Here is a 14,073-nt window from a genome sequence, read left to right as displayed (position 1 = left end):
CGGAGGAGAAGGGGAATGGGAAGGAGCCCTGGAGAGGAGCCGCTGTCAAAGTGGAGCCGCCCGACGTCGCCTTTGAGGCCTGCAGGGTGAAGATGGAAAAGGACGATGCCCCCGCTGGCTCCCTGTGTGGGCCTGCTCATGCCAGCACCGATGACCGCAAGGCGCAGCTGTGTGAGGGGTTTGGGATCCTCCCCGAAGATCTGAAGATCCCAGTTGTGTTTCACCCCTTACCTCCAGGGACCCGCATACAGATCCAAGGCCCTCTGCCGACAGAGCTGATCCATGTGACTAAAGTGCCGGTGAAACAAGTGCCGCTTAAAATGCAGTCTTTACTGGAGCCTTCAGTAAAGATTGAAACTAAAAATGTTCCCCTCACAGTACTGCCCTCTGATTCAGGTATTATGATGTTAAGAGATACCTGAGATACGCAAGGTTCAGTAAGTGGCACACAGGTGACAGGTTATCAGATGAGAGAACACAAGCGGAAAGGTCATGTTAGAGAACGATCCCTTTGGATAGACTGGAGTTTGTACAACTCTCTTCTTCAGCTTAAGATGTAAATGTACGGGAGCACAGAGTTCTCTAGTGGTTTGTTAAAATCAACGCAGTTTTGTCCACTTGCTCCCTGACTACATTAAACCCCTTACAACTGTTCAGAATTGCATTGGGTTGTGATTGCAAGTTTAAGGTCAGAAATCTGCTTGATTTTTAAAGCTGTGAAGCATTCATATACCTCTGAGAAAATCTGGACATGTTAGATGAGGAACATTTTGAAACATCTGCATTAGAAGCTTTTTTTGAAAGATATCTAGGCTTTCAAAATTATTGAATTGAAGTGAGGTCTTTAGAAAACTTTTGCCCTTTATTGATAATGTAAGAGTTCATTTCTAAGCCTTTTTCAGAGAGGAAGTTGCTTGCTCAGGGATCAGTTGTGAGGGGTCTGGGGGTTCATCATGCCAACAGCTCAATTTAAATGCAGTCTGTGTTTACAAAGAGCCAAAGCTGGGTGTCATGTAACAGTCATTTGGTAACACAGGTTCCTCCAGCAAAATGAGTGTAAATCTGAGAAAAGAGTGAGAGAGGGGAAAAAAAACCCAACCAGAAACCCATAACAGCAACGACCTCAGCTGAGAAGCCAGGGATTGCACAGGTGTGGAACTAAACTGCCATACCATTGTAAGATCTGGTCCCTGCATCATTAGGACTTTGGATACATAGTTCTGGTGGTGACGACAAATTTGTAATGATACGGTCTATGCTATACAATGTTTAGTTTATAAATTCATAAGTTTATAAATTCGTAAGAAAACAATCTAGCCAAATGAAATCCAAACCACTGTGTTAGCAGTCCCATATGTTTTTTTCTTTTTTTAAATATTATGTAGCAAAAGCCAGGTAAATGATTCCTTATCCAGTGGTTCAGTGAAGGTTAGTGGAGCATATTCCCTTAGCCTTAGTTATTTTTCTAGGAACTGCTCTCCAAATGTGCATCGAGTTTCATGTGTTCCAAAGCTCCAGTGATTCTTTTGACAGTTGCCAAATATTCTCTTGACATACTGTTGAATGTAACCTGTATTGCATATACTGCCTGGAAGATGATCATCTTTCCTCATTTTGTTGCATAGGTATGCCAGATACTCCATTTAGCAGGGACAAAAGTGGCCATGTAAAGCGTCCAATGAACGCATTTATGGTGTGGGCTAGGATTCATCGTCCCGCCCTAGCAAAAGCTAACCCAGCTGCCAACAATGCAGAAATCAGTGTTCAACTTGGATTGGAGTGGAGCAAACTGACTGAAGAGCAGAAGCAGCCCTATTATGATGAAGCTCAGAAAATAAAACAAAGGCACAGAGAGGAATTTCCTGGTAAATATGTACTTATTTACCTGAATGCTTTAGAAGTGCAAGATTTTTTGAAAAATGGATCTCTTTCACTAGAGCAAGTAATAGTTAGAAAAAATTACAAAAATTTCAAGCACACATTCCTTCTGTCAGCTTTCTAGTGCCTGAAAGCATATTGATTTTTTAAAGCATCGAAAATGTTGTTTCATCCTTCATAGCCTCTAACATTCCTTATGGTCTTAGATCACCACAGCTACAGCAGCTCTTCTGAATGCTTTCGTAGTCTAATGGCCAGATAGCGAGTTTGTTGTGAACATGACCTGCTGCATCATTTTATACGCTCCAGAAAGAGCTGCGCAGGTGGCCTGTGGTGACACATGCATCCATTCCTTAAAAGCAGGAAAGGGAAATGCCACAGGAAGAACAAACGGCATTGTATTCTGTGGGATTCTTCAACATGTAGACTTGGGATTCCCAAATAACAGTGTGGAAGATGTCGTTTCTCAGCGTTTTGTCAAAAGGGTTAAAAATTTGTACCCTTAACAAATTCAATTCTCCGTAACACTGCAGTTCAATAAAACAGAGCACAAGTACTTTGAACACACTTTTTAAAAGCTGTTGAGATACCAGGTGTCGTGATCCTTTCTCTCTCTGTTGTCACAATCCTGCTAGTTCATGATTATGGCTAATCCTGGTAGACAAGATCTGACTAATTTGTCATAAACAAGCAAAAGATAGGAGCAGCACTCTCCCTCTCTCCTTGCACCCTTCAAAAAAAAAAAAAAGGGCTTCTTTAAAGTTGCATTAAGAGGTAGCCTGTGTAAGAAACCGAGCTGCTCAGTGTAAATTCATAATTATTTATACATCTGCTAGTGTTTGGTTAATGTTGTAAGTCAAAGGCAAATGTACTCCTCCAAAATCTGTACAGGATTCCTAGTGGGTCATATTTTCCATTGTCTCTTGTAACCTGCAGGTATATGTGAGACTTAAGGGGTTAAGGAAACAATCAGGAAGGATCCACATTTTGAATACAGTCATGGTTTTCTTCCGCACTGAAAGCCATGGTACAGTGTCATGTTCTCCTTAACATGCTTTCCTCAGCTGTGCCACGTAACTCCCCACTGTTCTGTATTTCTTTGTCTCACAAACAGTTACTATTTAGTAACATAAAACAATGCCCAAATATGTCCATTTTATGTCCACCTCTGATAAAATGCCCCGTTTGCTAGCTCACTGAAACAAATGGAGTATTGCCATTGACTGTAGGAGCAGTTTTGGGGCTCATTTTTTTTAGATATTTCAAAATTACAGATATCATAGCTTTACATAAAGAATGAGACCATCCCAAAAATTGGATGTCTGCATCTTTTTTCATCTCTGACAGGTTGGGTTTATCAACCACGACCAAGCAAAAGGAAGCTGCCTGTCTCCGCTGTGTTTTCCGGCGCTTCTCAGAGTATCATCGCTACAAACCCAGCTGGCATTTGTCCCTTCCAGTCACCTGCTTACTCTGTTGTCATCCCCAATGTTAAGAACAGTATTGGACATCCAGTCTGTGAGTTTTCAGTAGTGAATGATTTTAAAAATTCAGAATTTACTTATTGTAGTAAAAGCTATACATATGGTAGTGTAGATACAATTAGAACAATTTCTCAGTCTTTCTTGATACCACTGTTGCTATCAGTCCTCCTCTGTACTGCACCTCTGCCTCCTAGTCTCTACCTATTGTTTCGTCAGCCTCTTAAATTCTTCTGGCTTCTTCATTGCCCACAGATCCCTGCTATTGTCTTTGTAGCTCCTGGTTACCTCCTGCTACCTCTTGGTCTTTTTGGATCTCTATTACTCAACCCTTGCTGTTTCTTTTTCTTGTTCTGTCTCCACCTCACATATGTCTTATCTCACCAGCTCTAACTGCACTAGTGCTCAACTCCGCCCTGCTAAGCCTGAAAGAGCTTGTTAGCTTGCTCCATGGCACCTCCACCCTGATGTTAGTGTTCCTTGGTAGGGAAGGCACCATTGCTCTAGAGCAAATGCTCAGCAGCTTAGACTGCTTACAAGCAACAGCAGACAGAATTGTCAACAAGGTCATCAAAAAGGAATTTAGTAGGGTGTTAGTAAGGTGTGTGCTGCAGTATTAAAGCAGTCACTAAATCTGAAAAAGAAATTTTTCATTTGCACATTTTCCATGAACAGTTACTTAGGTATCTATGCACACCTGGAATAGTTCTATATGTAGTTGTTATGAACTTGCACATGTCCACAGTTTGAGCGTACATAGCTCAGCTTTTATATGAACAAAAATATAGTTACAGAAGGAATGCATTAAAAAGTTGCAACTGACCTGGAAGGATCCTCCTTTTTACAAGAAGTCAACATGGGCAGTGAAATAGGGTGTAGTATGAGAGCCCACAGTCAAGTATAATAGCTGACCTGCATATTTTGTAGTGAAAGAGCTCTGGCTCTGTCAGTGCATGGATAGTGGATTTCAACAACAAATAGCTTAGGTCCAGGCAATCGCATTTTTCTCTTTAAGTGTACTGACAAGGGCTGCTCTCTTTATAATGAGACAAGAAAATGAAATGCCTGTTTGTGCTGTGTGGTAATATTTGGAAATGTAAAAGAGAACACTCAGCTTTGTTCTGGTGAAGTTCTGAGTTAGTGATGTGATCCTTTCTCAAATCCTTCTGTAAATTTGACTGAATAAAATATTCTTTGTTTTCTTACCCTAGTATATTTTATAATGTTATGTTGTTCTCAGATGCTACTATGTTTCATTCCAGAGTTTACTATCCCATTGTGGTTGAAATGATTCTTAAATACAAACTGTAAAAATCTAGATGCATTTAAGTCCCGTTGACTTGAAATTTAGATTCTTAGATTAGGTAGTGGGGGTTGAAAATACTTATGCAATGTGTTTTGAAATCTTTCGGTATAAAGGCAGCCCTGTTGACATGACGTGTGACTTGAAAGTGTACATTCAAGTGTATGTTCTGTAAAACGTTTCAAAGTTAAATTGGCTAGTGGGTACATTCACTGGTGAAACAAATAAGAAAACATATTGGAGAGTAGGATTTTTTAACTGTTGCTTCTGCTCCTCACTGCTGCTTTGGCACCACACAGATTTGTTAAGAATTTGGTTCACTCCAACTCAACTAGTAGACTTGGGAGGTCTTCTGAGCTTCAGGCACTAAATGCACGCTCCAACCTGTGGCCATATCAGGACAAGACACAGCCCTCACCAGCCTCACAGCCTCAACACTCACTAGCCAATTCCTTTTTCTTTCACTCTTGCGATTCTGTAGAAGGAAGCTTGAATGTGTGGGCTCCAAACCCATCTGTCAGAACATATGTAGGCCAAATGGTGTATGACTGTGAGTTGCAGGGAAGTAATGCTAGAAAGTGTTTTGGGAGAAATGGTTCTGGCTTTGGCTGTGGTTTGCTACACTGCTGTTTATGAAAATTCTTCCTCTATTCATGTCTGATAAATAACTCTTCTGTTTCCTAAAGGTGAGTCTCCTTCTGCCATCCGTCTGCCGGCTCCTTCCATTCAACATGCTGGTCCAATTACTCTTTTCCAGACTACTAATGCAAGCACCGCATCAGTGGCTGTTCCAGCTCCAACCCTGCCCCTGCGCCCTGTGATTTCACCACAGCACTTTGCTGAATCTGCTCAGACAGAAGCTCTTGATGTATCATCTGGGCTCAATTGCTCTCTGAAGAGACCTACACCAGTTTTCATTGAGAGCTTCAGCAGAAACCCAAGTAACATAACCACCAGTAATGGCAGATTTTCTGTCTCTAATAGTGAGCCCCCAAAGGAGTACCCAGGGCTTTCTATTTTTCCCAGAGGTATATCTCTTCCCCAAGCTACCCCTTTTCTTCACTCACATCTCTATGAGTCTCCTCCCATTGGTCAGCCAGCCAGTCTGTTTGGAATACCTCCTCGGTTTTCATTTCACCACCCTTACTTTGCACCCGGACCTCACTATTTCCCCTCAAGGTAATTAAACCTTTCATTTCAATACCAGTAAGAACAAATGCTAAAAGGCAGAGAGAGCCTTTTGACTTACAGAAAGAAGATGGAGCATTCAGAAGGAAAGGTGCACTTACGTTCCTGTAGCTCCTGTGTGGTGGGACCTGCTGGCCTGAGGCTGCTCGTAATATATGCCCAGTTATTGAAGGCTCCGTAGTACTATTGCAGTAATTGGCACTCCCAAGGCCACAGTAAATAGAATTACCTTCTCTCCACTTTATGCATCTAAGTGCAGTTGATGTCTACAGAAAAGCATTAGGTAGAGATAGTGTAAATATATTTTGAAAATGATAGGATAGAATTAAAGTAGGTGTGTGAGATGTCTCCTGGCTGCTATGATTGCAGCTGTCATAGCTGTCAATATTTCTGAAATCCAGTCTGGTGAGAAATGTCTTCAGAATACTTATTTAAGTAGTAATTCCTAGTTTTTCCTTTGCAGTCTCTGGGCAGTCAATCAGAGATCACCTAACCAAAGAATTTACAAGTTAACACATGTAATATCCCGTGGGTATTTCCTAAGCTAAGCATGCACAGGAACCACCAGTGCCCTCCCAGCAGCAGGTGTGCTGCTCAAACGCAAGAAGTCTGATGGCCTGCTGATGCTTACTCGTTGTAAGGCATCATTTTTCTTTCATGACTGTGCAATATCAAACATAACAAATTATTATGACTATTAATATTAAATTCTGCCTGTTTATACACTGCTCATTCCTATTAATAGTGACAACCAATACGTTCCTACGGCAATTAGACTACCTGGTCATAAATTAGGGCTGATGATGACCCATCAAACTCAAAAGAACTTAATGAGCTGATAAGTGCAATACAAGATATTTCTATTTTTTAAGTCCTTTAAAGAAACACAGGGCACATATTCCCAAAATTGCTAAAGATGAACTTTGCTTAGCCCTTGGTTTCTGAACTTAGACAGTTTTGTGAGGCCTCTGAGGGAGAGGAGTGTTCTTGTACCATAAAAGACTGTTCTGAGTTCACACATTAATGGGCTTCTGAAGGCTGCCAGCTTTGCTAATGCCAGGATCTTTCTGATAAAATGATTTATAAGTTCACATTCTTATAAACTCATTTCTTGCATACAAGAAGCATAATTTCTGAGTAGCATTGACAGTGCAAATATACTGTATGCAGATTTACGCACTAAAAATTTAAATGTTAGATTTGGAAGATGAATAGTCTCCTTGAAACCTCAAGGTATCAATGTCTTTATAATGTCTGCACTGTAGAGCTCTATTACTTCTTCAAATACTTTGTTTTCTTAACAACATAGGGAATTTCTGTGACACTGTGTAAATTACAGTACCTGTGTCATTCTGCATCAGAGTGAGAATTCAAACTTCTGACAGCAGAGGAATACAGTTACATTTGACATAGTAACTTTCTGCAATTTACTATGTAGTTGCTTTTTAAAAATTAATCACTGTACATTCTTTAAATAGTAACTTTGACCACCACATATTGGGCGTAAGGATTCTGTCAGTCCTCCTGTTTAATAGCAATGTAACAGATGCAAGAGTTCACTCAAAGAATAAACAAGAGCATTTTACCCCAGCTCTGTCACAAACTTTGGCATACAGAAATAACACAAACTGACTTTTGATGCTTTGTTTTACTATTCTGAGTATGTCAGTTAATATACCGCAGGCTTATCGGATGCTGGTTTATCCATGATATTATTTCATTGATAAATACAGTGGGGTTTGTGTTTGTTTTCAGAGCAATGTCATGCGAGTATCTAGCATGAAGAGGTGCATATGCACAGATATGGAATCTGTGCACGACGCTTGTTATGGCCCTAGTGTTTAAATTAGGCACGGTTTTAAAGTATGTGTGTTTTGAATATTTCAACAGGATAAGCTGACTAGCATAGAACGTTAGTGTCATTCTGTTTTTCTTAGCTGAATGGAAGTCCAGGCAATCTGCATTTCTGAAAGGCAACTTTCAATCCTTTTCATTGCAGCACATGTCCATTCAGCCGACCTCCATTTGGCTGTGGGAATTTCTCCAGATCAGTGCCTGAATGCCTTGGCTTTTATGAAGACAGGTACCAAAGACAGGAGGTGATGTTTTCAGCTCTGAATGGAGACTATCCTTTCAAGGAATACCCAGAAGAAAGTATACGTGAGGACCACCGCAGCTGTGAGAGCCTTGAAGTAGTGTCCTGTCACAACAGCTGCAACGAGGAGCGGTATTTAAGCCCCCTACCACAGCTGGATGTGGGAGCATTGGAGGAGGTTTTGTCAGCCACCCCATCTACTCCCTCCAGCATCCACCTAGTTAATGTAACTGACAGTGATGAGGAAGAAGAAGTAAAGTTGTTGCGAGAATTGTAATTTTTAAAACAAATTATAATCCAGAGAAATATTATAGAATGGGAAATAAAGATTTTCCTCCACACTGTCTTTTCAGTCAGTGTGTTCAATGGAAAACCCATGTAGCTTGAGCAAGCTGTACAGGTCGTTTTGAAGAGTCTGATGATCTGTTTGTATTTTGAGAGATCACATACAGATCTGGGGAGGTCAAAAGCCTCTGGAGTTTCACCTCCTTCTTCAGGGCATCGTTTGGGCTCTGGCTCAGGAAAACACTTACACAGGAATTCAGCTCTAAGCATGTGATAATGTGCTTTCCTGAGGAGAGGTGTGTTTAAGCACATCCTTTTAATGCCAAAATAGGCATTTTGATGGTATTTGCCATAATTTTGTAGGTATTACTTTAGGAGTTTTAGCAAATGAAATAATTCTGTTTCATGACCATAATGTAATTCTTGCTGCAGTAAAATACTATATGGCCTGGAAAGTGAAGCCAAGACTGATTCTGCAATGCTTGGTATTTTCCCTTTGATGAGACAGTTTTAAGTTTAATTTGGTTAATTTTTAACTGTAGTCTGTATTTGTGGTACAACTGCTGTATAACGTACTGAAAATTTAGATCAGTTTCAGTAATATCTTGGTCTGCAACCAGTTCCATTCATAAAAATGGGATTGTCCAGAAGGTATGGTAAGGTACGGTAGCACCCACAGAGAGGAAAACGGATGGGAACTGGCCCTGTGACTTCGCTAGTGGGCTGTGACTTGATCCCTGAGCATAGTTAGTAATGTAAAGAATTCTCCAGAGAATACCAAATTCTCTGAAGAATGTCAAAGGCTTTTAATATAGAGAGCATCTGTGCTGAACTCAGAGTGATGAACTTCAAAATTTTTTGGCCAAAATTTGTAATTTATGTTGCTAACTTTTTTTTTTCTTCCCTGTTTTGTGGAATAGAGGGTCATTTTCTTCTGGGAATCCTGTTATTTTGCTGTTGTTGTATTTGAATAAACTCACCTGAACAACGTATCCCTAGTGCTTCATTTTAAGCCATGGACATTGAACTGAGTGGGGACAGGTAAATCGTAATTCATGTAATTCACAGACCCACTGTGCAGCTAAGCTGCACATGCCTAGAGTGACAAGCTGAAGTCACTTTTTCAGACAAATACTAGTATATATATGTGTGTGTGTGTGTATTTATATTTATAATTACATAAATCCAGCTACCACAGAAATAAGGGACGAGCTAAAAGCCATGGATGGAGAAGTCCATCCATGCTGTACTGCCAGAGGATGCTAAGGAATGATTCAGAGGAAGCTAGGCTGACCATCTCATATAGGACATCCTGTATTTTATGGGTTATCACACTGGATCTGTTGTCCCCGAGTGTCCTGTCAAACCTGAGCCTTAGGCCCCCTGTATCCATTGAGACTGCGTTATTGATAAAGACAGAATGAGGTACAAATGGTACAAATGGTACAAATGAAATTTCCATATGCCTCTAAAGCTAGTCCTAAATCAGTGTAGAGTAGATATCCTCTGGGTTCTTCGCATTTTAAGTTTTCAGTCTTATATCAACATTTTTATGCTTTTCTGCTTCTGTGGGCCCATAACTCCATTTTCAAAGTCCAAAATCAAAACCTCTCATTTGAGAACTACTGCATTTTGTAGTTAAAGAACACAAAAGCGTGAGTAAATCCTGTCTACCCTACACATTGCAACTGTGTTGTAAACAGCCCCCTGCTCCCACTGCATCTGCAGTGCAGATGAATCGTTAAGAGGAAAGTCTTATAAATAGTAGAAAATGCCTGTTCATTTCTAAATTATCTTCTCACTGAAAGCTGATTTGCATGTGGGCAAATGTACTAATTCCCACACAAGTATGTTTCAGGGTATAAAACAGCTGTTTGTGGGATTATTCTCTAGATCTAACTTTCCTCTTCTCCCATTTTTCTTTTTATACACTGTGGAGTAGGATATAAGACATATTCCAATGTAGCAGAATCTAGAATGGTTGCTTCCATGGATAATACAAATTTACTTCCTCCTATATGGGGGTGTCCAGCACTATTTGAAGGGAGGTGCCTCAGAGCTGCTGGGTTGTACCCTGTGCTTGTTGTGAACCTGGTGCCGATAGCTCAGAGCGAGCTTCAGTGGGTTGAGGGATTTGGCATTTGCTGGGCAGCATCTGTCCGCTAACGGGACTTCTGCTGTTCATGCAGGGAAACACAGTATTATACCCTTAGCAGATATCTGTTCCGTTTAATACCACTAAGGCCAGAAGAAAAGAAGACTGAAGTTTAACACATCCTGGATATATTAATGGGAAACAAAACATAGGGCTGATCCCTCCCTCCCTTCCAGCCAGAGCTGAAGTCCTGAGTCAGTCGTACGGGATCTGTGCCTGCAGGTCTCTGGCATTGGACCCAGCCCTCAGCTGAGCTCTCTTGAAGACTATTGTGTGTTGTCTACAGTAGGAGCGAAAATTATATGAACACCCCATCCAAATCTGGCTTCCTCTGATTCATTCCTTAGCATGCTCTGGCAGCCCTGCATGGGGGAATTCTCTTGTGATAGAAGAGGTTTTTAGCTCCAATTTCTAGGTCATTTTCAGCCCACCTTCTAACTTACCTCCTAAATGCAGATTCCTGAAGTGCCAAGTATCTGTGCTGTTATTTCTCTCCTTGAAACGTGTGAAATGGGTCGTAGGCAGGGCCAGTCCCATGGCAACTGCGTGCCCTCCTCATGGCAGGGCAGAGGGTATTTGAGACGTGAAAGGGACATATTCTACTCTCTTATGAGATAATTTTTTTAATTCTGTCTCTGCTTTTTACCTTAATCTAAACTAAAAATCACTTTGCATGCTTCTCAACTTGAAAAACAAATCAGATGCAGATTTTCCAAACAAAGTTTGTTTTCCTCCTGCTGCTGTAAAAGTCTAAAGACATTTAGTAGTGCTTCCCGGTGCGTCACTGCTTGTGGCTATACATTTGCAGAGATGAGTTTCTTCTCCAAAGTTACCGGACAGTTTTATGGATTGGATGTTATTAAAAGCCCTTGTCATTATAGCTGTTCCCCCTCTCTTACGAGAATAAGCTATTTCAGTATAATCACTATTGTGCTGGAGAAGTTTGCAGGCAGTGTGGAGAGGACTACAGTGCTTTACATGTACAAATAGAGTTAAAAAGATGCAACATGTCTGCATATACAGTCTTCTACCATTAAGTTCACTTGCCTGTCAGGATGAAGCAAAAGTAGCAGCAGTGACCCACCCTTTAAAAAAAGTATAGAGAGTGCTTTGATATTATTTCACTAACAGCACATTGGGACAAGCCCTTGTCTAGTACTTGATCATCTTACAGCACTTCTCCCTCTTTGGCAGGACAGCTGCTCTAGGGCTCTTCCAAGTGTTCCCACTGTCCTACATGGGTGGTGGAAAACCAAAGCTAAATGGAAGATTCTGGGTCAGACGAAGCTCTTCTCAACTGTTAAGACTCAAAATAATGAAGTTTGCTGTTGAATTGCCGGTTCCCTTCACGGATTCACAGCCTTCCTCCTTTGATCATTTCCAGTGAGCTGAAGGAGAAAAATGTTCTGAAAAACGGAAGATTTCACATTCCACTCAAGTCAGCCAAAGACACAAAATTTCTTTCATCAGTGCGAGTGTCTGAAATGCAGAGGTTAGACAGGACAAAAAGTCTTCTACCTTCTCCTTCTAAGACTTTGATTCTTGGTAACATTTTCTCCAGTGTCAGCAGGAGTCTTTTCAAAGCAGTTCGTTCAACCTTTCCCATTTCTGAAGAAAGAGTTCCAATGAAATATTACTGAGCTTTTAGTCTGATACATTTAGTCTGAGTCATTCTCTGCATAAGTCTGTTTCTTTCGCAGGTGTTCTCCTCTGTAGGTCTATCTTTCTATTTCCTTCTAGGTGGCTAACTCCTACTTTACTATGAACATAATGGGAGAATCATCACCTTTTGCTTTCCAGCTAACAACAATAGTGTTAAACCATCTTGCATACAGTCGAGTAAGTGCAGAAACCCCACTGCAAAAGCATTTGCATCAGCTTTGCTCTGGGGAAACTGGAACACCTAATTTTCAAACCTAGTAAATGACCACATGCACCAACACTTGCTCTGGGTGCTGCAGGGAGGCTGCAGCTAATAGGTATGTCCATCCCTTGATCACAGGGGACGCAATAGATAAGGCAACAGAGCACAGACTTCCAAATTCCCAGCTGATACTTTTAATCAGGCAGTTGGGATCCTGGAGGAAATGGGTCTGAGTCTGTGTAATTCCTAGATAACTGAAAGCCTGACCTTGCTCTGTGAATCAGGCAAATGTCCCGCTGAGTTCGGTAAGAGCTTTTTGAAGAGATGGGTACAGGCAGGATCTGACTCATCCTGTGCCAGAGGCAGGCAGCGTTACAGCATCTGAGCACTGTTAATAAGGCTAGAATGTCCTGAATCTTTCCATGCAACAATGTCTCAGTAGTGTAAGTGATATAGCATATATATAGATAGATTAAACTATATATAACAACTGCACAGTCTGTGGTTATATTTATATAGAGGGAGTTTCTGGTGATTATAAATTAAGATATCAATTCTCATATTACCAAGATCCAAAGCTAAAAATATCACTATATAACAAAAGCAAATATTGCATGTATTTTATTTTTATGATACTTGAATGCTGACAACAACCACAAGCAGATAGTTGTTGGCCTAAGTATTTTAAAAATCTTAAAATTAGGTTCTTTTTATTCCATTTTATGCTTATTTTGAGCTGATCTTCTTTTAGCGAAATATATGGAGCAGTCCCTAGGAAGATTTGTTGTACTGGGAAGATTTGTGACAATCTTTCAGTGCAAATATACATGTTCCTCAACACAGTATTTTTTTTGCCTTTGGGTAGACAGAAATGTTATGCAGGGTTGAAAGCAGAATAGCTAAATTTGTGTCTAAATTTGGCTTGCATTTTTACTTTTCTATAATAAAAGCATCAACAATAGCGCCATTGTTTTCTTCTATATTACAGGCAGCTATAAATAAATGGGAGAGCTCACAAAAAATTCAAGGTTTCCCTTCAAGATACTCCACATGATTAGAAAAGAGCTGAAATCTGGTCCCTGGATTTTTGCTCTGGGAAACAACACGATTTAGTTGTGTGACGGAAATTTGTGACCTGTCTGTGGGTCAGCTAAAATGTCATTTACAGCCTGCTCACCCTGATGATTCCCTCTAGGTGTCCCCAAGATGTCCTAGCTTTCTTCTGCCACAGTGATATCAGGAATAAATTGACCTTCACAAGATCAAAAAAGTTCAGCCTGTGAAGTGCTGGGGGAGAGAGGGAACATATACAAAAGTCATAAGCAAAAATGGCATCTGCAAATGGAAACAGTCACATTTCCTTTGGGCACAGTGGCAGGAGTCAGCAAAGACCTTCAGTAAAAGAGAGCTCTGTGATTTCAATAGCGTAAATAAACCTCTGGTCAAGAGACAAAATCACTACTATTATCTAGCAATCCTTCATTCTAAATGGAGTATTAATTTCTTATTGGCCTGATTTACCAATACACTCTGAAACATAGCCAGGTGCAAATTCTCCCCATTTCTTAAGTTGGTTTCCTGATGGTTCACCTACACAGGCACTTTAAGTATAGAGATGAATGGAAAGGGTTGTGTGGGTAATGTGGATCGATGGCTGTCTGAAGAGTATGACTAAGAGGTAATGCCTTTTCCTGCCACTCTGAGCCGACCCCATAAAAATGCATGTCAGTCCAGTCTCGCAGCCTTGTTAGTGTGGCTGCAGTTGAGCTGGCCGGGAGTCACGGAAGAAATAATCTGACGTAAGGGATGGCAGTTGCTTTTCAC

At 40.7% G+C, this 14,073-nt stretch overlaps 1 protein-coding gene across 1 annotated transcript; it reads left to right on the top strand.

Annotated features, from left to right (window-relative positions):
- Positions 1-14: 14 nt before the first annotated feature.
- On the top strand, positions 15-8,222 carry SOX30 (SRY (sex determining region Y)-box 30; the record flags this gene model as incomplete). The annotated part of the gene is made up of 5 exons (XM_009586255.1): positions 15-396; positions 1,626-1,865; positions 3,226-3,396; positions 5,349-5,841; positions 7,850-8,222. Coding segments are annotated over 5 exons (1,659 nt in total), but the record flags the coding sequence as incomplete, so codon positions are not given.
- Positions 8,223-14,073: the final 5,851 nt, after the last annotated feature.

This window comes from Fulmarus glacialis, unplaced genomic scaffold (assembly GCF_000690835.1).
Source record: "Fulmarus glacialis isolate BGI_N327 unplaced genomic scaffold, ASM69083v1 scaffold48099, whole genome shotgun sequence".
NCBI lineage: Eukaryota > Metazoa > Chordata > Aves > Procellariiformes > Procellariidae > Fulmarus > Fulmarus glacialis.
The sequence above is the reverse complement of the archived record's forward strand: the minus strand, read 5'-3'. Positions and strand labels throughout refer to the sequence as shown.